The sequence below is a fragment of the Manihot esculenta genome, chromosome 8 (genome assembly GCF_001659605.2).
Source record: "Manihot esculenta cultivar AM560-2 chromosome 8, M.esculenta_v8, whole genome shotgun sequence".
Classification (NCBI taxonomy): domain Eukaryota; kingdom Viridiplantae; phylum Streptophyta; class Magnoliopsida; order Malpighiales; family Euphorbiaceae; genus Manihot; species Manihot esculenta.
In genome coordinates this window covers 2,427,658-2,452,249 of record NC_035168.2, presented here as the reverse complement: position 1 = coordinate 2,452,249, position 24,592 = coordinate 2,427,658, and the positions used below count along the sequence as shown (strand labels likewise).

Sequence of the window (24,592 nt, the reverse complement as noted above, 5' to 3'; positions counted from 1 at the left end):
AATATGGCTTTGAATGATTTGATTTAAATGAATGTAATTTATTTTCCATTTTATTGTTTTTTCCTGTGCCAATAATTTGTATGTTTTACTTTTAGTTTATATAATTAATCAAAGATTCGGTTACAATTAAAAATATAGAGAGATCTGACTGTAGTCTCATTAAAACCTATTATGTGGATCCATTCACTAACAAACAATTTTAATCTTGTGCAAATAAATCAGATAAAATAGAATTCAAATTCATTGTAGAGAGAACCAGCTCAATTGATTTGATTGGTGGATAATAGGTTCTATACATTCGAGTTCGTACCCATCTATGGTATCGAAAAAAATTAAATAATAATCTAATGATGAAAATGGTATAATCCATACATACAATTTTACATAATAACGAGTGAACGGTAATTATATATCATAAAAAAAAATTAATCCAATTAAATATATAAATATATATTTTATTGAATTTCGTATAATTAAAATATTATATATATATATATATATATATATATATATATATATATATATATATATATATATATATATATATAAGACATCAAAATCAATCTAATTGTACATGAAAATAGCAGGTCGTAACTCTGACATATTTTTTAGGGTAATTTATAAAGATATTTTTGAGATTTGACAGAAATTACAAATTTACCTCTCACTAAACTTTGTATAACAATTTAACTTCCGGCTTTCATTTCTGTCTAACAAAATGATCCTCCATTAAAAATCTTACTGTGAATGATCATTAATTAATGAATATATAATTTTTATTATCCACAATACCCTCAAAAGTGGGATGAAGGATGCTTTCCTCCAGTATCCATTATATATAGTCTACACGAAACCCCCCACCCGCTACACCAATCCCATCACTCTTCGCCGCCACCTCCAAAATCCTCTCAAAAACCTTAACCAAAGCCTCCTGCGCCTTGGACATATCAAGCTCCTCCTGCTCACCAACATCCACGTTACTAACCGCACCATCACTCCCACCATTCTCACTAGAAAACGACAGTTTCGAAACAAGCATTCTACACAATAATGGTAATAACATGATCAAGTGAATCAGCAGGGGCATCCTCAATACGGATCTTAGCACCCGTCAGATAAGCCCCAATAAGCACACATATATATATATATATGATATATAGAAAGCATAAAAGGCAAAACTTAAGAAAAAAAAAAAAAAGAAAAAACGACTCACAAAATCTCGAGATGGAATGGAAGAGAGCCAATTCCTCAACCACAAGCCTCGACAACGCAAGACGTATATAAAGCAGCAAAAGGAAGAAATACTTCGACATTAAAGGAATCAAAGAGAAAGTGCAATTACTAGTTCCATTCCAAGCATGTGTCATATAATATTAATCCTAGCTAGCACACAAATATTTGGAAATAACATAATCGAGCCAACCAGCAAACTACACCCGATAACAAGATACAGAATGGACGTGCTCAACCCGCTCTATCAAATTTACCCTGAAAGACTGGCATGTCAATTCAGAGATCTAAATCTCAAACTTCCCCCTTCCCAAAATTTTTGTTTGGGAAAAAAATTAGAACAAAAACAAAAACAAAATTTTCACTGGAAAGATGCTTCAGTCTCTGCTGCTTTCTACTTCTAAAACCAGAAATCCATTTAATATTCTGTTCATGAAGCCATTGGTGTTCCACTAGCAGTCTGTTTAGCCACATAAATATGCTTCATCTTTGAAGGAAAGCTTTTTTCTGAACCCAAATTTAACAATAACAATTCAAAATGAATAGAATATTAATCGAGGACCAGAAATTAAATCATTTGAGTAAGAAATAAGAAATAGGTCTCTTCATCTCTGTTTCTGTATCACCTTCCTCGAAGCAGAAGCAGAAGCAGCAGAAAATCGAAAGCCAAGAGATTGATTTGGAATACCTATAATCCGAAACCCGAATCCACCTAAATGCTCCCAATAAACTCAAACTCGAGACCTTTACATCTGTGAGGATGCCCCTGCTGAAATAGATCTTACCACCGATGCGGGAGGCATGGCAGAGACGTGACCTGGAGGAACCGGCAAGGGAGGTGGAGGTGGTTTATATCGCTTTTTGGAAGACCCCAAATTTATTTTTTTTATCAAATAAAATCCTAAGGAAATAAATGAGTTTGTAATTTGTGAAATTTATTTGATGGTTTTTTTTTTCCCTTTTTTAATAAGAAATGGGAAAGTAGGACTGTCTACTAAGTGAGTTACATATATAATTAAGTTTGTGTTTGTTTAGTTTATTTTCTAATTAATAAATTATAATTTACTCAATAATATTTAATAAAATATATATTTTAGTTGTTGTATTTTAAATTTATTCTATTAAATTTTATTTGATTAATAAAATAATTTTTTAATTTAAATTTTATATCTTTAATTAAAATTAATCTTTATATTTTTATAGATTAATTTTTAAATATTATAATTATTAATAAATTTTTATATTTATAAATTAATCTATCTGTTCATTAAATTTTAATATTTTACATATGAAAAATAATAAAATATAAATAAGATAAAAAAATCTAATGTCTTCATTTTTTCTTAATTAATAAAAAAATTATTAAAAATAAAAAATTTAAAGTAGAATTTGAATTTGAATTTAGATACATGTTGAACTAATATTTTTATTTATTAATTTATTTTAAAATATTAAATTTAATAAACATATGAAATTATTTTGAAAAAATATATAAATATTTATTCATAAATAATTATAATATTCAGGAATTAATTTAAAAAATATATGAATAAATTATAATTAAAGAAACTATTTTATTAAAAAATAAAATTTTATAGCTAAAATTTATAAATATTTGAACTAAATTATATGTTTTATAAAATTTTAAAAATTAAAATGTAATTTATTTTAATTAAAATTATTTTTAATTAATTTTTAAATATCATATCAAACCACACAATAAAATTAATTGAAGTTAAATTTGGGAGTTACTTAAAAGATTACATTAAAGAATGGTTAGAGTCAAACATTTCATCTGCGTGGCGATTTCAGTATTCTCTTAATGGTCAAAGTAATGTCGGAATGCATTTGGTAACAATTATAAAGATTCTGTTTCAATTGGTAAATATATTTCATACTTAACATTTTTAAAAATATAACCATTAATCCTTATAATTAAAAAACATTTAAACTTTATAAAGTGTGACAATTTAACCTCTAATAACTCAATCTGCATGTATAGAGATTATGTAATTACACATTTATAAAGCAGAATGGCAAGATTAAGATGCTAACTAATTTGTTTACATAAAACTCAATGGTTTAATTAATGCATTTAGCCTGCGTGTGTATATATAGGGACATATTATGTTCTGACGTCCTTGGTGGTGTTTCCCAGAAGGTCATGGAAATTCTGACAGGGACTATGAATCCTGAAGAACAAAAGGTGATCAGCCAAAGACAAAGTAGATGTGGTTGGAACAGCATTGGAAACATCTGCAATTGGCAATAAACAATTTGCAAGAAGAGCACTGCCTGTTGCTGTGAAGTAGCTTTCCCAGTAATGGGGCGGAGGGATTCTGTCAACCGACTCTAGATCGATTTCGAAAAGCTCTTCTTCTTCTTCATCTTCCATAGCTTTTGTAGAAGGATCTTTGAGAAATGCAGAAGCCATTGTAGAGTTGCTGAGCTCTGGTGTTTGTGGAGTTTATATATAATGGTTTGCATATGTGGAGTGGGGAGCTGGGAAGGTGGTAAGTACAACGCTTTTCAACAAATCCACAACAGTCAAACTGAACTTAAAGCTTCAGTTTTCAAAATAGGAACATATTTCTCTTCTGGCAGCTTCTCCAAATTTAACCTAACGTGTATGGTGGTGCTATCGATCTGCTTAATTCCCAATCAGAATACATGAAAAATCGAATTAAGAAATACTGGTAATAAACGGAACTTAAAAAGTATCGGTTAAATTTGAACTTACAAGCTACCGTTAGGATGAGAAGGCAGAAGAAAAAGGGCACAAACAACAGTGGTCAGATACATAATTTTTAATTTAAGACTCAGAAAAATATTTTCTACATTTTCCTTCAGTTTAAAACACTTAAATTTAATAAAAATTAAATATATTTATGCAAATTAAAGAAAAATTAAATATTTAATAAAAAAACAATTTATTTAACTTGTTAACATTATGAGCATATATAAATTTCCACACATATAAACTATTTTCTTGAAAAACATTTTTTTATGGACAAGTTATTTTTGCGAAAAAAGATCCTAAAAGAAGTTATAATTTATTGAAATAATTTGAAAAAGTCCAAGTTTAAAATTTGCAAGAGGAGAGCAGCTAATTTTTCTAGCACCAAAACCATTAAAATGGAAGTCAAAAATCAAAAGAAGCAGATCTAACCCCTTCAACAGAAGAGAAGATGTGCACTTTCTCCAATCCAATATAGTAAAATATTGTTGGCATTTGGCAACCACTACAATATCCATTCCATGACCTTTTCCGCCAGCATCGAAGCTCAGAAAATCCCATCTCACCAACTAATAGAATAGACCCATGAACCTTTTCATTCAACGGTTGTTCAACTTACAATCAACAATTGTTGCAACACTTAAATATTGTAGGATATGATCAAAAGTATGATTTTTCTGATCTCCAAGTTTCACATAAACTACACATGATTAGCAACACATTGATTAAAAAAAAAAATCCAAGTACATTTCTAAACGCTCATCCACCATATATGGCATGCAGTAAAATTGGCCTAGGACACATTGCCGGCAGCATCAAAAATTACCACACACATCTCTTTCTAACCGCCTCAGTTATCTCACTTAATGTGCCATCATGTCCGTTAGAAATGCACTGGAACTAGAATTTCATATCATGCTACTGTTGCATGATCTTTCAATCGAATAACAAAAACAAATTCAACTTCATTCCAAACAGACAGTAGTATTTTCACACATCACGTTTGATAACTAGACTGTATACAATTGCCTGTCCTCTATACTCTATAGACAAACTTGGCGAAATTAAAAGCCAGGATTGTTGCAATTTCTTTTTCCAATATTTAAGCAATCAAAGAGCCTAAACTTGTGATTTCTATCCCCAATAAGCAATAGCAGAAAGATTGACACAGATCAAATTATAGTAATACAAATCTCCACACAGCACATCATAGACATATATAACCATAAACCTAAACCATTAGTAATCAAGTTGGAGAATACACCAAAACAATTTTCCAAATTCCCAATTTCCATAGACACCAATTTTCCCAGTAATTCTACGTTAAGGCTAAACAAGAACCAAAGATAACTTTTCAGAACACCTAACCTGTAAAACAGAATTTCACATTAGACAGAACAAAAGCATTATAGGAAGAAAATTTTGGCCCTACAGACCTGCCTAATTGTGTTCATTAAAATAGAGCAACACTACTCTTAACAAGTAAGACCATTAAAAATTACATGCCATAGAAAAATGGCTATAAACACAGACAGACCTCTTAACAGCACAAACTAAATCACAAAAACCAACTAATATTAACCGAGTACCAATAGAGACAATACTACTATCATGCAGTGAGACGTTAATTGTAAATTAAGCATTTCACACATATCGTGCAGTGCTTTGGTATTGAAAGCTAAGAAATCCAAAAATTTTTAGATCCATTTGCATAGGAGCTTATCAGAAGGAGCTCTTGACCCCTCAAGACTCATAAATTAAAACCATATACATATAATGAAAGTTATTAGCATAAAAGTTCTTGACAAATTAAAAGAACTACAGTTCAATAATAACTAGAAAGTTTATTGTAATCTAAACAATAATAAAGATTGACAATAATCAAATAATTTATTTTAATCTAAATAATAACGAAGATGGATGATAATAATAAAAAAAATTTATCCTAAAATAATAATAAAAATTCTTAGAGAAAAAACTTGTTCACACGCTTAAATTCTAGATAATTTTGGCTAAAATGATTTGGGGCATCATCTTCTATTATAAGCATTTGATGCTCTAGATTCTCCATTTCCAACCCAAACAATTTCTCGCATTAATGACCAACAAAACGAAGTTCATTGCCATAATAAGGAAGACCTTTGGCCCTGTTTTTTGCCATTTCTAATATGGTGAACTTTTTAATCAATAGAATACTTTTTAATATGGAATTTGACATATTGCTCTCATTAGTGCCAAATGATTCCTTTGTGATGCCAAAAGAAACCATTGTAGGTTGTACGGTAGAACAAGAAATTATCTTGCATCCACTACTTTTCACTAGTTGTTGCTTGCATTCAAATGCGCTTCTGTTCGAGTGTCAGTTCCATCTTCATTTTGAATGCCTTTATTCAAACTACTATTGCTACTCTTGTAGTAGCATTCAAGTCTTTGTAGCAATTATCATTAGCAAGGTTTCAATTCCTCACTTGAGTTTGTCAAATCTCCCATGATGATTAGCTCAGATACTAAGTAGTTATAATCTCGAGTCAGGAATCGCGATACGAAATGATAAACATAGAAGGAGCTCATTAGAGAGTGCTTTTAACTCCTCGAGTCTCAAGGAAAGAGAGTCTTAATCTCACAAGTTTGAGAACAAACCTACTCTTTTTCATTACTCATAAATTAAAACCATATATATATATAATGAAGAGTATATAATAATATAAGAGTTCCTAACAAATTAAAAGTCTAATAGTACGATAATAACTAGAAAGTTTATCTTAATCTAAATAATAATAAAAATTGATAATAATAAGATGGTTTATCCTAATCTAGATAAGGATAAAAAATGATGATAATAAAAAAGAATCTATCCTTATCTAAATGAAAATAAATATTGATAATAGGTGATAAATAGGAAAGAAACTCATTAAGGAGAGTCTCAATCTCATAATTTTGAGAATGAATCGACTTGTTTTTATTACCCATAAATTAAAATCATATATATATAATGAATGTTATACAAATTAAAAGTCCTACACTGTGATAATAATCAAGTTTATTAGTTATCATACCTACTCTTTTTAGTCATTTTGATAGATTAATTTATTTTTGAGCACTACCAAAAACTTACATTATTTAAAAGCAACTGTTAAATGGTTTTACCAAATGGTCAACTATTTGTTTCTAAATTGACTTATAAATTAGTATATTTTAATCAAAACAAGTAGCCAAACCAAAACACCTTTTTAGTGCAAGGAACATAACCCTTAATACACTTCCTTGAAAAAGTTCACTCAAGAGCAAGGGCCAAAAACATACCTAAGATGACACACAAATTCATTAATACTATTTCCTTGTAGCAACTAAAGGATGTACAGATTATGATCCTCCTGGGCTCATAAGAGCTAAAACTTCACGCATACAGAACATCAGAAACATCTCTAAACAGAATAGATCAACAATACAAGATTTTAATGCACAACTGGAGTTAAAACAACACAATCAGATCCTAGAAATCCAATAAAAACCTTACACCATACATACTGATCATTTTGGACAACCATGAGCGTAATGTCCAGCTTCTTGATGCGGGAAGATTTTCACATCGATAAAATACCAATAAAATTAGTAATATATAAATTCTAATTTAATAATTATTAAATAACTTAAATTAACATATTTTGAATTAAGTGAAAAGTGAGTTAAAATTAGCAATATATAAATTCTAACTTAATAACTATTAAATAATTTGGGTTAATATATTTTGGATCAAGTTAAAAGTGAGTTCAAAATTTTGGAAGACGAAGTGAAAAGTTATTTGGATCAGAAAAATTGTGTGGAGCGAGTAGCTACAAGAAAAAGAGTACCCATGTGAGATAAGGTGAAACCGGAAGTACTAGCGGAACTACAATATCAAGGGTCCAGAAATTAGAGAAAGTTGATAATTTATACCAAATAAGTTGGTAATTTATAAATCATACTTTAATTACTACTAAATAACTTGGATTAAGGAAATTCAAGGTGGATTAAGGAAATTCAAGGTTCATTTGAGTCCTTGAAATCTCTAATTATGGATCAGTCATCTCCAACCAAAATAGCCTTTTTGATTTGGTGCTAGTTGTATAAGGTTCATCACATCGGTAAATTACCAAATAAGTTGGTAAATTATAAATCATATCTTAATTACTACTAAATAACTTGAATATTACTACTAAATAATTTGGGTCGAGGAAATTAAGGTTCATTTAAGTCCTTAAAATAATTCTGGATCTGTCATCTCCAACCAAAATAGCCTTTTTGATTTGGTGTCTAGTTGTATAAGGTTCATCACAATTATAGAAAAGGCCTTTAGCCCTTCATTCTGCCAGTTCTGCTCCATTCAGCGACACTCCAAACGTTGTTAGAATTTTCAATTGTCATGCTTCCTGTAGTTCTTAGCACCTGCGTTTCAAGAGTTGCTTAAGCAGACGCCCCCCACTTGTTTTTAAATCCTTGTTCCAGTTGTTGTGTTCTTGCATAAGCTCTAGTGAGATCCATAATTGTTGCTAAATTTCGTGGATTTTGCAATTCGACGTCCATTCCAATAGTTATAACTAGGCTAGCATTAAAAAGATCTACTTGTTGATCAAGGCAAACTGTTGTTGCTCTTGCCAACAATGACTGGAACTGGCGTTGGCATTCTTCCATTGTGCCCAATTGTTCCAAATTGACCAACTCTCCCAATGGATTGCTTCTTAATGGAGGTCCAAAATGCAAGTTGCAATGATTTTTAAAGAAGCCCATGTTAAACCTGGTTCCTCTTGCTCCAGCTTCATGTACCACATTTGATCTTCACCTAACATGTGAAAAGCAACAAGCACAATTTTATTGGCCTCTGTCACTCATTATGAAAAAATTGTTGAAACCTATTCAGCCAGCATAATGGGTCCTCGATCCCGTCAAAAGTAGGAAAATCCAGTTTGGTACAATGAGGAACCACCATTGCTCCTAGGCATCCCTCAGTTTTGTAGTCTGCTCGATTTTGAGCCTCCCTGGTTGCTATTTTTGCCCTTCCAAAACTGGAAGGTTCCCCTAATTGGCTGAGAAGATCTCGCATCTGTCAGATAATTCAGCAATTTGAGTTTCGACCCTAGTGTGTAATTCTTGCATCTCCCGAACGCAAGAATTTGTCTCGAGTATGAAATTTTCCACCTTGTCCTGCTAATCAGAATCTCCCATGACGTCAGGCTCTAATAACAATTTGTTATGGGTCTTTGTAAAAGATCATGTCAAAGGTTAGTTAACGGCCAAAGCCTTTGACTTCCCACGATTGCCTCTTCGCCCAATGATGAATGTTGAACTTAACTCAATGGAGGGAACTCACTACCTCATTCTCGTTGGAGAGAGTCTTAGATCTCATAAAGATTGGAATGAATTGCTAGATTGCTTTTATTGAAATTTGAAACTCTTTATATAGAGATTATAGCAAATGATCACTCTATCCTAAGGATATACAATAAAGTTTTAAACTAGCTGAAGAACAATGCTAAAACATAAATTCCTACTGATCCTAACCTAATAAATAGATAAATCCTAATCTGCTTCAAAGATAAACCTTAATCTACTGAATAATAAAGCTGGTAATTGCCAATCATATCTCATCTACTCGTTTGCAAACAGCTTCATCATTCCCATGTTGTCCATGCCTCTTGTATACTTGACCCACAAATGCATCTCTAACAACATCCTCACAACAATATAAGACCTGTTCACTCACGTAATTTTGCATTTGTATATATCATTAATTCATTAAATCAGTTTGTTTAAAACCAAGCTCTCACAGATCCAATCACCGACAAAGTAACAGAACTGGCAAAGAACAAGTGCATCAGCCTCAATATTTTCTTTCAGGGGACAGTGTGAAATTTTTTATGCACTACAGTACACATTCTAATTTCAAGTCTAAGAAAATGAACCAAGGGAAATCAGCGTCAATTTTCAGGTATTTCTCATCTCTACAATATACTGTTTAACCAGAAAATCATGATACCAAATGTCAGCGCATATTAGATTTTATGTTCATCTTTAGCTGGGAAAAATAATTCCAACCCAAACTACAATTTCTTTAAACTACAGAAAAGAAAATCGAATCCTATTCCAAATTGTACACTATTCTCATTAAAATATAACAAGCAGCGAAAACAGAGTATAAATCAAGAAACAAGCGTACGCAATCAATCCACGATGTTCCTCTCCACCATCAGCCACGGCCACCATTAGATTCGTGCAAGCCCTAGTTGCCCAAATGACAAAAACCCCTGCGATTATGAAGATGATTGGCCCGCCCTGTGGCGTGAAAAGAGAAAAAGCCGATAACATCACCACCGGCAGTAAACAGTAGCCAAGAACGCTGGTACACGTATGCAGATTCAAATTGCCATTCCTCCCAGCCAACATATTGAACACCACATATAGAAAAATCGAGGATACCACAATCCAGCCCAAAATCACACCAAATTGGAATTTCCCGGCGAGTAGTTGAAATAAGCAAAGAGAGAAGTAGAGGAAGAATGGACCAGATAGATCCGAATCTTGGTGGACTGTGGGGTTGACACGGAAGGGATTCATAATTGATTTTGTCTTGCTCCAGATTTGATCAGGATGTATGCCGAGCTCATCGAGGAGTGGCTCTTCGTCGTCGAAGTTCGCAGCGCCGGATGATGCTGTAAGCCCACCGCCAATGGGACCCGCGCCGTATGCTGAGGTCGAACCAATGTCAAATGACATGAAGGGGATTCCGGAGTTTGAAGGTCTTGGAGGCTGAAACGGTACAATTGGAACCCGGCGTTGCTGCGTGTTGGAGGCTGCACCGACCGCGGGGTTGCCGCCGGAAGGAAAAATAACAGGCGGCACCGCGAATTCCTTCGACATAACTTTTTTATTGCAAAGCCAGAAGTAAATCAGTTATCAGGGTTTTGTCGTAAGGATTTTGAAGAATAGTATAGGGTTTTGGATTTGGACTCCGAAAAGAGAAGTGGAGGAAGTACGGAGATTCTTGTATGGAATATGGAATGGGTTATGTGGGTTCCTTTTAAAATAGAATCCAATAAATTGAAAATTAAATTTTTAATATTTATAAAATTTAAATTAAATTGATTTTAATTAAAAATTAAATTAAAAAAATTAATTTTATTTAATTTCATCAGTTTAAATTTTTAATAATTTTTAATAATTTTTTTATTTTATTTTTATCATTTTAAAATTTAATTAAAATATTTTAATTTTAATATAATTTTAATAAATTTATATTAATAAAAATAATATATTATTATCACTAATTAATTTAATTTAATTTTTTAATTAAAATTGAATCGAACTGAAATAATTAAAATTTTAAAAATTAAAAATTAAATCAAATTGAATTAAATTTTTAAATTAATTCAATTTAATAAATTTTTTTAATTTAAATCTAATAATCATCTTAAACGGCACCAGACGAACCATCGCATTGTGATTTTGCTTGTGCATATTAGGGGCATAACAGATTTTTTACAGGCAAAAAGGGCAAATTGAGGAGAATTAAAAATGTCAAATTTCTTACTTAAGAGAAGGTCAAATTTCTTAAATTTTCTTTTTTTTTTTTTTCGACTTAAATTTGACTGAGGGAGAGAAATGGGAAGTGACTGAAAGTGGGAACTAGCTTTTGCAAGGTCAGGGCTCCTCTGCCTAAACCTGCCCTTGCGGATGGTGAATTTGTGAAATTTTATTATGGTTTTGTCTAGTTTCATTTTAAGTGATATTTGTTGTTTATTGAATTCAATTCGGAAAAAAAAAATAAATTTTTTTATTAATATAAAACACATTCAAATGAAAAAAACAATTTAAAAAAAAAAAAATAATTTTTATAAAAATATAATTTTTTTTTAAAAAAATGAAAATTAAAAATTAAGATAGTAGAATCTCATATCTTTCATATGCATTTATCACAAATTAAGCTTGTGAATGCTAAAAAATAATTAATTAAATCATCACAAATTTTATTTAAAATCTTAGAATCATAAGATTTGAGAATGAAAAATATTTTAAGCGTTAACCCTATATCTTTTTTTATAAATTCTAAAAATTTTTTAAAAATTTTTTAATGCCGCCTTATAAAATATCATTTTATATAAAAATTTAGTATTTCGGTATCACAATATTTATTTATTTATTTAAATAAATAAATATTAATTATAATTTAAAATTTTAATAAATATGCTATATAAATTTTAAATAATTTTAATTAAATTTTTATTTAATTAAATTAAATTTATAATATTTTCAAATTATAATTTTATTCTACTAATTTAAAATTTTAAATTGATTTTTTATTTATTTTAATTTTAAAAAATTTGATTTATTTTGAATTTCTTTTAGTAAAAAAATTAAAAAAATTGAATCAAATTAATCGATAATAATAATATATTATTTTTAATAATATAAAGAAATTAAACAATAATTAAAATTAAAAATATTTTAATTAAATTTTAAAATATAAAAAATAAAAAATTTATTAAAAAATTTAATCCATTTAATAAATTAAATTGAATTAAATCGGTTTAATTTAATTTATTTTTTTTTAAAATTAATTTAATTTAATATTTATGAATATTAAAATTTTAATTTTTAATTTATTTGATTGAAATGAAACTCACTGAATAATCATCTTAACCGTAGTAATTCAAATGACAATATTAATGTGAAATTAATTATATTTTATTATAAAAAAATATGAATTAATTAGATTTTAAAGATTTACTTCTCTACTTATAGAATATAACCGATTGTTATTGATTTATTATTTAATATAAAAAAATTATTATTTAATTTTTATAATATAATAAAATTTATTAATAAATTTTTTATTATAAATATATTAAAATATTACTATATTTTAAAAAATTTACTGATTAATAAATTTATTAATTTTAACTGTAAATATTTTATTATTTAATATATATAGTTTTAAAAAAATTAATTAATTAAAAATATTTTATTTTTTAAAAAATATTAAATGATCAAAATTAATAAAAAAATTAATAAATAAACTTTTTAAAATGTTAAAAATATTTCAATATATTTTTTTAAAATAAAAAATTAACTAATTATAGAGGTTAAACAGTTAATTTAACTTTAATGTTCGGCCATAGCTTACAATTTATCATGGCGCGGAAGACGGGCGTTTTTTTTTTGTGCGCGCCGTTCAACTCCTTACCATACATTACGAAGAAGAGTTCCCAAAGTACAAATTGTGCATCATCCCGATTTCACAACACTTCTTCAGTCGCCAAAACCAGCCATTTCCCTCCGTTTGGCTACCGAGAAACCGAAGAAAGGGAAAATATTAACGAAAAGTTTCGTCGCCAAATGGATAAAAATTCAAAAGTAAAATATGATTATTCTTGCTCCGTGATTCTTTTTTATTTTCTCTAATTTATGAATCATGTTCTCAATTTAAGTGGTGTTTGTTTCTATCTGATTCGGTGATTCTCCTCTATATCATTTCAAATTGATTTTGCTTTCATGGGACCTAGACTTCATTGCATTGAAACAAATCAAATCTAAGTATGAATTTGCCTGCCAAATTTGATGAACTTGATAATTATTGATGAGTGAAGCTTGGAACGCGTAGATATGTTGTTCGTTGATTTGTTTCTTTGAAGTTAAATACCTGCTTTCTCCATTAGGTAACATCATTTTTTACACGATGAGAGAAGCATTTTTCCACGCTATAAATTTTTTCGTTGGACTAAATCAGGCTTAATCGAAATCTATGCGTTGAAATTTGAAATTTAAGCACGGACACTTCTTAATGTGATTATCTTGTAATAGAATTATTGCTGGGAATTTATGCTTGCTTAATGAATATATTTTGTGTAGGCATTCTTGCGATTGATGAGAGGAGATGTAGGACATCGTTGAGCTTTACAGTACGTATCGTTGCATTTCTGAGCATCCATGTCAAGGTAGTCCTCTGGTTCCATTTTATGGCTTTATGTTGTACATTTTTTGAATGTTTGTGTGAGAGCTACTGCACTAACCTCGAATGCTGAAATTATGTTTAAGAGTCAGTTTCAAGTAATAGAGATATCTAGAATTTCGGTATAATTGGGAGAGTTTTCTCGTTGGTCCAAGGCCAGGACAGCAAAATAGACGAACATTAACAAACCTGCCCCTTTAGGTTCTTTTTACGGGTCCAAGAGCTGATCTGCAGCAACTAATAGGCCTTCTTGCGCAGCCTCTGCAAGGCCAGCCAATGGCACCCACTAACGCAGGCTGTTCGACTCACCAGATGGTAAATGTAATGAGTTTAATAAATTTTATTTTAAGTTTAATACTAGTGAGATAGGGGGAGGATTTTAAGGTTCGTTGATATAGAGTCTGGGATTGTGTAGATAGAGATTTTTCATATGGAGTTAGGAACAAGATTAACAAGGACCTGACGTCCTATTCCCTTCAAACTTAATAAATTTTCTAATGCGGTACCAAAAATTTTAGTTCTGCACAACAAGAAACTTGAACAGTGAGATATTACTTGTTAATATTAAATCAATAATTGTTCGAATGGATAAGTTCATCAGTTCAAAAAGAATTACTAAGATCATAGTTGGCAAAATCTGGAAAAGTTAGCAATTTAATGTGTTCTGTTTATAACAATGCAAATGTTGACAGGATTAGCGAGTTGCAACTTATTTGGATTCTGAGTAGGGAAGAGCTGTAAATTTGAGGAATAGCTCTTGTGGGCAGATGCTTATAGTGATCAATATCATTTTACTCTTATATCTCTACTACATGCATGATTTATTATATTAATTCAGCTCTATGTTCAGTCCTAATGTAATAAGTAGATTCAATTATTATTATTGTTTCCCTTGATTTCTATGGTAGTAATGGAAATTACATGAAAAGCCCATTTAATTTAACATTTTGCCATCCAAGTTTTGCCTTGGCATCATGTTTTATGACAAAAAAATTTAACTATTTTTTTTTTGTCAATAGGTATCTGGGGGAGGGGGTGGTTAATTGAATGCTGGTAAGTATGAGATTTTCATATATGTTTTGTCAATCTATTTAGTAGGTGGTAGGCAAAAAGAATTTAGCTATTAATAATTAAATTTATTAAAAATTAATTCACTAATTATCTCACACTTGTAGGTTTATAAGAGTCGTATATAAATATTTTATTAAAAATAAATTAATAGATTATTAGTATCTAATAAATTGTATTTAATTATATTTTTCCCATGAAACTTACTAGAAGTGCATTTAAAATAAAGGGACTTGTGCCCAAAATGAATGTGTTGTACTCAAGATCAGTAGGTGAAACGTAAGCACGTTATGGGCACCAGTCAATGTTGATCTGAAGAAGAGCAAAAAAGAGAGAGTATCTATCAAATTATATTCGAAGATTGCAAATCTTCATGGAGTAGATTACATAAAACTTTTAGAGGGGAACTGAACTGATCATCTTAGAGAATTTCTCTATTTCATTGTTATTTAGAATTGAGTCCTCTCGTCAGATGATCCTTTCCTAGGTCTTCGAAGAAGATCTAAGTCATCATTCCTTGGACTTCCTTCCCGGTTCCTAATTTATTTGCGAGTTGGTGACTAGATTTGGTAGCCTGATAGGCCAGTTAAGCGCAGGCCCCTAGAGATTAGAGGGTTTCGTGGATATTCATTTGTGTTTTGATTAGACATTCTTTATGTTATCTAGATATGGTGGTCAACCGGCTGATAAATGAGGTGATATTTGTGGGTTACCACTTCTTTTCAGACTCAATAAACTCTCATTGACTTCCTCTTCTGAACCTTCTAATGACGTTACCTTTGATTAGATCCTCCCATCAAACAGAATCTATATGAAAAGCCTACCCCCCAAACCCTCTCTCTCCCTTTCCTTTTTTATCTGTTTATTCCCTCGGAACAAAATAAAAAAGAATGCGGAAAAAAAATATCTATGTATCCTGGCATCTGTTCATAGTGTAGCTTGTAATGCTAATAACTACTATGCTTCTCATAGTCCTGCCCTTGAGGCCTTCACTAACTGTAATTTGTTTCAAGTTCCATGTACCTGCAAATATGATACAATTATGCCTCCAATACTTTCAACTTCCCCAAGGATACCTGCCATTTCCACTTCCTGTGCAAATTTATGGAGTTATCCAGGATAAGTTAAATGTGCTATTATTTGGAAATGGGTTGCTTCTGTTGCTTTCTGATTCATTGGAATAATTGTAACTAGGTTGTTTCATTTGCAAGCATGAAAATGAAAAGGAAACTATGGAACTGGATTGGTCAGAGAAAACCAGCAGTGGAATATCTTTGTGACTCGTTCTGAATTAGGGAACTACTACTCCAATTTGTACACAATAATAGTGTAGATCATTGCACAAATTGTTTATACTGTATTTTTTTCTTTGTGTGTGCGTGATAGAGCTGAAATCTAAAACTATAATAATATTATATTCCTTTCTAGCAGATAGCTTAATACATAGTTCAGAAATCCACATCTTAACCTCTCCAAAAAGAAAGACGAGATAAACATGGAAATAGAAGTAAAAGTAGCCCTGGTAGGAAGATACTTCTATTGTCCTATATGACTGAAATTGGAATAGCTACTACTGTTGGGACTATGGTTTTACACAAAAAGAGGGAAAGGGAGTCCTAGTGGGGTCATGATAATCTACCCAGCTGGATCAGTTAGTGCTGGAATTGGTAGGATTATGGGAGGAACTGGAGCTGAGATTGAGGTCTGGAATACTGTTGGGGGCATTGGCTTTTGAGTTAGCCTTGGAGAGCTTCTGTTTCAGCTCAGACAGCAGTGCTTGATTCTCCTGGTTGAGGAGCTGTGCTTTCTTCCTTAACCTCTCATTCTCTTTCATCATGTAGCAGTTCTGCAGGTACAGCTTTGAGTTCAGTCTTTCCATGACAAATAAAAAAGACTTTCCAAACTTCCTGTAATGCCCCTGAAAACAAAACAACACTATATTAATGTCATGAAGAAGAAAAAGTGTCTTAGGTTATATTCTTTATTCTTTGCAACACATGAAAACGGTATCGTAATACTATATTTTAAAAAACATAATATAAATCAACTAAAAACGTAGAAGTAGATAAAAAAGATAGAAACTTTAGAAGCGAAATAAATAAAATTCTTAAATATATTATGACACAATGCCTACATCTAGATAAAACAACAGAAAGATTGCCTTCAAAAATGGAAAGCAGTAGCATAGATAAATTAAAATTTCTAACTAGTACCTTGGATTGACATTGATCAAATACTGAAAATCAAATTAAATTACCAAAAGCATTGTCAAAGAATTTAGAGACAAGGGATAGTAGAGTCAGCAAATCAGAAACTAAAAGGTCCACGTCTCAGTAGAATGTTTAAGAACTAGTCTTCTCTCAGGATTTACTTTCTTTATCTCTTGCCTTGCCAGGTAGATTGATGACAGTGGAAAGGAAAAACCAAAAACAACAGAGGAAAGCAGGGCAAGTGAAAGGCAAAGAACAGTTTAATATTTTTGGACCACCCTGACAAATGTGAAGAGAGCAAGTGGGTGGTCTAGAAGATAAATGACGGAGATATAGAGAAGGAATAAGGGTTGTCCAAATCTGTACCCATCATCAGATTGGTCTCTTTCGGCTTCTAAAACATGAAAGAAAAGGATAAAGGTTTTACCAGGACTGACCATTGAGTGAACTTGTGCGTGTCTACTATAAAGATCCATATTGTTTGTCTCTTGCAATATGGTTCTTGCCGTGGATGCAAGTAGAAAAGAGCCTACAATCTTAAATTCTTAATTATAATGGATTTTGCCGAAAGTGTAATAAGGTAAATAAAGATAAAGAAAACACAACATTAGAGCTGGAGAAAGACAAAGAGCCCTCCCAAGAAAAAGCTAGGAAATACAAATGTCGGAGAAACCAAAGAATAAGCATTCAAAAATCAGACATTCCCTCCTCAAGTTGAGATTGTTTTATTAGATAGACAAGGCAAAGAATTCCCAACAATGTGAGAGTACCTGTGTACTCTAAAATATCTTATCTGATACAGAACAAACAATAACCAACTAGAACTCACCAAAAAACCCATGTACATAACCATGTCTACCTATCTTAGTGAAAGAAGGCAAGAAGAAACTAAAGAACACAGAGAACAAGGGAGAGAGAGAGAGAGGTGGGGGCCTCTCTTCTCTCTTTATCTTTTCTAAAAAGATCACCTTTTCAAGGTGTTGGTTAGAGAGCCTTGGCCGAGGAAGCTATCTGTCTGGCTTGTAACAACTAGTAGCAGTGGTAATGTAAAAAAGAAATCTGGTGAATGAAGTGAGGGAAAAAATGAACAAGACTGTTAATATATAGAGAAAAAGCTAGAGCGAGAAAACTTGAAGAGAGATATGGAAAAGCATTATGGGTTGTGAGAGGGGACATGCCTCTCTCTCCTGACACAACAATCATGCATGTGTAAGCATGGAAGGCGGCCGGTTAAGAGCAAAAAATTTAATGTTTTTTGGGTGTTTGTATGATGATGGTGATGAAGGATATGAGGTCATGTGAATGATGGTGGTGCTGGTTTTTTCTTGAGGGGCATTATGGTCATTAAATTGGCATTATGGTATTGAAGGGTCAATAATGGGATTTCGGCCCTAGACCTTGTAAAATGATGGTGGGCTAGGCCATCCCAAGATTCGCAATGATGGTTTGGATTGGTTCGAACCATCATCACCACCCCCCACCCTCACTCTCTTCCCCTCCATCATCAAGTCTCTTTTGTTTTACTTCTTCTACTCTTCTTCTCTGCATTATGTGACCCTTCTGTTTTTCACTTTCCAATATTATTTCTTGGTTTGGCAACTGTTGGCAATAATTATTTTTCTTGCCGTAATTTTGCACTGTTCCTATGCCTTATACCAGAAAAATGGCGGGTTTTGTGCTTACTCTCCCTTTTCTTCTTTGCCACTTGTTTAGTTTGAACTTCGCTTGTATTTGTCATTTTTCATATCTATTAATCTATGTCTAGGGTGTTATAAAAAATTCTTTAATCTACTTGTAGGGGCAGTTTTGGAATTTTATATATGATTATTTTTTTTCTTCACAAATATGTATCTAAGAATTATATATTTTTCATTTGCAACATATGTTAAAGAAAAAACAGAAGTGATATTCATTAGATTAATAATTTTGTTGGTTTTCAACATGTGCTAAAGTTGAAATGTCAAAACAAGGCTGCTTTTCAACTTAGTGTCCCTTCTATTATAATTTTGTTTTTTACTTTATTAATTCGTACTTTAAAAATTAAGTTGAATGGGTTCAGTGTTTACGCTATTGATTTTTTTTATAATCAAATATTATGTAACTAAATTTTTTTTATATAAATTATGGTTTAATACAAGTTTTTTTTTTCTTATATATATATATTTTATGTGAAATTACTTATTTTGTTCTTTATGGCTTTGGTTCAACATGTTGGTCCAATTTTGATCACTGTGATTGGGGGTTGTGATTGATAAAGTGCACTTCATTTCACAAAAAAGTTTTTAAAAAATTATGATGAAATATTATGATAAACGATATTATTATTTATGAGAATTAAACGTTATATTCCTTTCATCAATATATATGAAGAAAATAATATGAATGTCTCTCTCATTTTATGATTTTTCAATAAAATGATAATAGAATATCATACAAATAATTATTAGATAGAAGATTTTATAGACAAAAGGCAATGACATGCCTAATAATAAAAAGACTACTTTACCCTTATAGCTTTTGCACTGTTTGCACAATTGATGATGTTTCGTTTTACGTTATTACAATCATAATTCTAAGCATGAAATATCATAGGTTTAGGCATATTTTTGCCATACATAGAGAAGAGAGGTGAGATTGAAATAATGGGATAATTGGGCCAGCCTCAGCCCTCATGGGTTATGAGTGCCTTAACGTGAAACATCATGGTTGGCACTTGACAGGGTGGTGTTTTTGGATGAGTCTATTGGGGATAAAATTGTCATCTTTCGTTTTTTGTACCCCTCGTGGAGCTCGTTCATTTAAGCCCTGATTTTGGATTTGCTTTTATTTGCCTCCAGGTAATTATGGGTTCATATTCAATGGGCTCTTTGCATAGAAAATTACTACATTACCCTTCTTTTGCCTCCTTTTTCTTTTTAAACACGTCATTATTGTTAAACTTAAATATTTTAATAATGTTTTGATCGTAATAAATAATTAATATACTATTAATTAGCAAGTTTTTATGTCGAGCTCGTATGCTTCTAATTAGGGACGTAAACGGGTAGGGTATCCGTAAAAATTAAACTATCCGAATCTGAACTCGATTTATATGAGTAATATTCAAATTCGTTCCGAACCCGATTAAAAATTAATTTAAATTATCCGAATTCGTCCCAAACCCGATTATTATTATCCGAATAAAATTCGAACCCGTTTAATCTTATATATTTTAATTAATAATTTATATAAAAAATATTTTTCATTAATAATTTTTATTTAAAAAATCTAATATTTTTAAAAAATATTGAATTTAAATTTTTAAATAAAAATATATAAAAAAATTTATAAATATTATTGTAAAATATATTTTTTATATTAAATTAATTATTTATATAAACGGATTCGGGTAGTGGGTACCTGTACATAAAACCCGAATACGATCCGAACCCGTAACGGGTATTATTTTTAAAACTCGAACCCGTTCCAAATCCGATTATAATTATCCAAATCTATTTTATTAGGGTTCGGTCGGATCAAGTATTTGAAAATACCCGATCCGTTGCCATCCCTACTTCTAACTGAACACAGTGAGATCGATTCATCATAGCAAAAGATAGAAAGGAGTCAAAAATAATATACAAGTCTGCATTCTAAATGAATCCAATATTCAAATTTTATAGTAAAAATTATAGGACAGAATTATAGATATTATTAATTAGAACTATTTCGACTATGTTTTTTTTCAAGTGGGTGTAAATAGGGTGAAATTAGTCGGTGTAGTAATAGGTAGAAGAAATAATAACAGAATATAAAAATTCATGAATAGTCTACTTAATTTATTTCAGAGAAAAAATAGTAATTATATATTATTATTGATATAATTATTATAATAATTTTTATCTTTCTTATAAATAAGGGACGGTCTACAGAGTGTGAAGCACAATTCAGAAACTCCATAAATTTACGATAATCAATTAGATTAGTCAAATTGATGATATATGGAATATGTCGAATAGTTAATTTATAAATTCATTTATAAGTTCAGTGATTTAAATTTCTCTACTTTTCGTTCAGTTTTTTCTCTAATTTTTTTTCAGTTCAATTTTTCTAATTTTCGTTCGGCTGAGAGTGAATCATAGATTTATGTATTAATTTAAATCAAAATTCGTGATACTATATTTGTCACCATTTTAGGCAATAGATTAGGCCTACTTTATCATAAAGCGGAAAACATGTTTGTGGTGAACAAGACATACAAGGGACACGCTTGTAGGACTTGTCTAAACGGCTTAGTTCTTTGGTTTAAACCAAAAAAAAAAAAAAAAAAAAAAAGAACTTGATATGTGAATCTATGAACTAAAAGATTGTTTATTCTAGATCACTGGATGCCTAAACTAGCTAAATATTGAAACACATGATCCATCCAATGCTTACGTTCCTCGTTTAGCTGCTAGACTACCTCTCTCTAGGCCAAAGTTAAGAGCTTTTAAAAATCAACAATGATGGATTTTGATAAATAAAATGATTTTACATTTTAAATTAAGATTTTCCATTGTTTACCTCGATATTTTCAACTTTGTTAACCATCAAATTTTTTCAACAACTAACCAGGCTTCATAAAAACCAAAATAAAAATAACACAATATCCAGAAATTCATGATTTTATCTCTAATTGAAATTTAAAAAAATGTAAAACTTTTTCTCTATTGATTTTTAATTTAACATTAAAAACATTATTTTTTAATTTAACATTAAAAACATTATTTTTTAATTTAAACAATTTCACTTTAAAAGAAATTAAAATTATACATAGATTTTGTAAAAATCTAATTGAAATATTTTACTGCAAAACAAATAACTCATAAGTCCATAATCTATTCACCAAATCCCCAAAAATTAAATAATGCAATACCCATAAATACTTGATTCACAACTAAATTGATCAATTGAAGATGCAAAACATTGGTGTAAATATTCACCTATTATCATCAAATTTAGAGTATTGTACAACACCATGCTTATCAATTTAATACATATGATATAAAACTTTCTTTCACTATTATTAAAGATTTCCTAGTTTGTACTGTAGATTGAAGGTCAATGGGTTTGTATTATAGCTTGAAATTTAAAGTACAACATTGTTATAACATTCTAAATTCATGGCTGATAGATGAAATTTATTCAGAATATGGGTGTCAACAATGATAACACAACAATCTTTGTAAAGTGAGTAATTCCAATAAAATAGCCAAGCCATAGGGCATGGACAATAGACCAACGTCAGGGAGAGTGTGTGACACCAAAGCATATGCAAAGAAGCCATAAATAATAGAGCTTCAATCGAAGGAGGAGGGGGTTGGCAATAGAATGTTGTTAAGAGAAAGTAGTGGCAATAGGCGTTTTACAGGTAACGTAAAACATTGAAGGTAAGAGACAAGATGGTCAAGAGTAGAGAAAGAGATGGGTCTAGCATGCGTTGGTTTAGTAAAATGCATATTACTACCATATTCCAATTTCCTCTTTATAAAAAGGAAAAAACAAAAACTCATCAGTAGAGATGTTAGATTTTCCTTGTTTTATTTTTATTTCCTCCCAAAGAGTAGAGTGTTGTAACTTGTAGGGCATAGGTAAAGGAATATACGAGTGCAACGAATTTTTTTTATTTATTATTATTGTTATTTTCTGAACTAGAGTTACTGAACTTGTCCGAAATGTCAGACACAGCCGAATTAGGACAATAGACTCTTCACGAGAATCCTTCCCACATTATTGAATGCGTTTGATTTTTGAGTTGAAAGAAAGGAAGGAGTAGTTTTATTTTTCAGAAAATGGATTGATATATTTGAAATAGCAGTTTGAGTAATGATTAATTTGTAATAATTTATTTTGTTATATACAATTTTAAATAGATTCTTATCGAGTTATACACAATTTCAATTTTTTTAAATGATTTTTTAAATTAAAAAATTATTTTATTTTATTTTATTTTAAATAAAAAAATGAATAAAAAAATAAATTGAATTAAATTATTACAAAATGCTTAATTTCAAACAGATAATATCGATGTATCCTTATATATTATGCTCTAAATGGACACCTTTAAAATGCACTTCTCAAAATTAATCTTCACAGATACCTGTTTTATATTCTGGGCAAGTTTAGTGATGAACAAAAAATAAGTTTCAATTTTTCTAATCCATTTTTGTTTATCTTATTGGCTTTTATGAAATATATTGTACAGTTTATGAAATATATATATATATATATATATGGCACAAAAAAGTTTAAAGTGATAGAACTAAATCGATTTTTTTTTCAATCGAATTTATTTATTTTGATTCATTTAATACATTTTTTAATTTAATGTTTTAGTTTTTGGATTTTATTTAATTTAGAATCCCATGACAAACCACAAGTAGTAGGATTTCGAGTTATATAATTTTGTCTTTAATTTTAGATGGCTCGCGAGATTTGAGAATTTCATTTGTTAGCTAAAAAGGATTAAAGAAATCCTTTTCTTTTATAATAATGACTAAACATAAGTGAGTGTGTTTAAGGATTCTCTCCGCCAATAGTGTGAAAATTATTTAAAAGAATTACTATTTAATTTTTATATTATAAAAAATTATTAATTGATTATTTAATTTTAAAAATATTTAAAAACTTAATTAATTAATTAATTTTATTAATTTTAATCGTTAAATATTATCAGAAAATTTAAAATATTTTTAATATAAATTAATTAATTAATTAAAGATTAATTAAATCAATATTTAACTGATAAAATTAATAAAAAAAATTAATAAATAGACTTTTAAAATATTAATCACTTTTTAATATATTTTTTAAAATTCAATGATTAAATAGTAAATTTTTTATAATATAAATATTAAATAATAATTTTTTAAATTATTTTCTCACTCTTGAAAACGCCATTTTAGGAGATTATATAAAAAAAAATCTTTTATTTTCTCAAGTATTTTTAATTATTTATCTATATATATGTTGGGGCATTGGTGCTTGGAGGGAACATGTGCCCTAGTCAGTTCTGTCCAAAAGTGCAAGGGTGAGTAAATAGGATTAAGTGTGAATGGAGGCTATGGTTATTAAACTCTGATCTGAATCAGCCAATGATGGCAAGCCCCAAACCATAATGGTTCTCTTCCTCTTGTAATCCTTTTCTTTTCAACTCCCTATTAAATAAATTTTACCTTTTGCAGCAATCTTGAATTCCCCTTAATGAAAAGAAATTTGGGTTCATGATTTAAGCAAAGGGAAAGAAGCTGTTATTATCATAAATGTATATGGCAGTGCTCAAGAGATTTTGCATGGCCATAGATAAACAAGAGCATTCATGAGTACCCACCATCATCATCAGCCTCT

At 30.1% G+C, this 24,592-nt stretch overlaps 2 protein-coding genes and 2 long non-coding RNA genes across 4 annotated transcripts; 1 reads left to right on the top strand and 3 right to left on the bottom strand.

Moving 5' to 3' along the window:
* Positions 1–1,281: 1,281 nt before the first annotated feature.
* LOC122724405 lies at positions 1,282–2,119 on the bottom strand. The gene is made up of 2 exons (XR_006351775.1): positions 1,857–2,119; positions 1,282–1,737 (listed from the first exon to the last, which is right to left on the bottom strand). It is a non-coding gene; the product is annotated as an uncharacterized LOC122724405 (long non-coding RNA).
* A 7,782-nt stretch (positions 2,120–9,901) lies between these two features.
* LOC110620240 (protein YIPF5 homolog) lies at positions 9,902–11,014 on the bottom strand. Its single transcript, XM_021763886.2, has one exon. The coding sequence runs from the start codon at positions 10,859–10,861 to the stop codon at positions 10,109–10,111; it is 753 nt and encodes a 250-aa protein (XP_021619578.1). The 5' UTR covers positions 10,862–11,014; the 3' UTR covers positions 9,902–10,108.
* Positions 11,015–13,153: 2,139 nt separating this feature from the next.
* LOC110620103 lies at positions 13,154–15,062 on the top strand. Its single transcript, XR_002488748.2, has 3 exons — positions 13,154–13,354; positions 13,850–13,935; positions 14,642–15,062. It is a non-coding gene; the product is annotated as an uncharacterized LOC110620103 (long non-coding RNA).
* Positions 15,063–16,411: 1,349 nt separating this feature from the next.
* Positions 16,412–18,190, bottom strand: LOC110620722 (protein LITTLE ZIPPER 4). The gene is made up of 2 exons (XM_021764549.2): positions 18,057–18,190; positions 16,412–16,935 (listed from the first exon to the last, which is right to left on the bottom strand). Exons 1-2 carry the CDS (start codon positions 18,078–18,080, stop codon positions 16,666–16,668), a joined length of 294 nt encoding a protein of 97 aa, XP_021620241.1. The 5' UTR covers positions 18,081–18,190; the 3' UTR covers positions 16,412–16,665.
* Positions 18,191–24,592: the final 6,402 nt, after the last annotated feature.

Coding starts and splice junctions, on each gene's coding strand:
- LOC110620240 (XM_021763886.2), bottom strand. CDS start 10,861: ATGTCGAAGGAATTCGCGGTGCCGCCTGTTATTTTTCCTTCCGGCGGC.
- LOC110620722 (XM_021764549.2), bottom strand. CDS start 18,080: ATGGTTATGTACATGGGTTTTTTG. Junction 16,936..18,056: donor TTATGTACATGGGTTTTTTG/GTGAGTTCTAGT, acceptor TTTTGTTTTCAG/GGGCATTACAGGAAGTTTGG.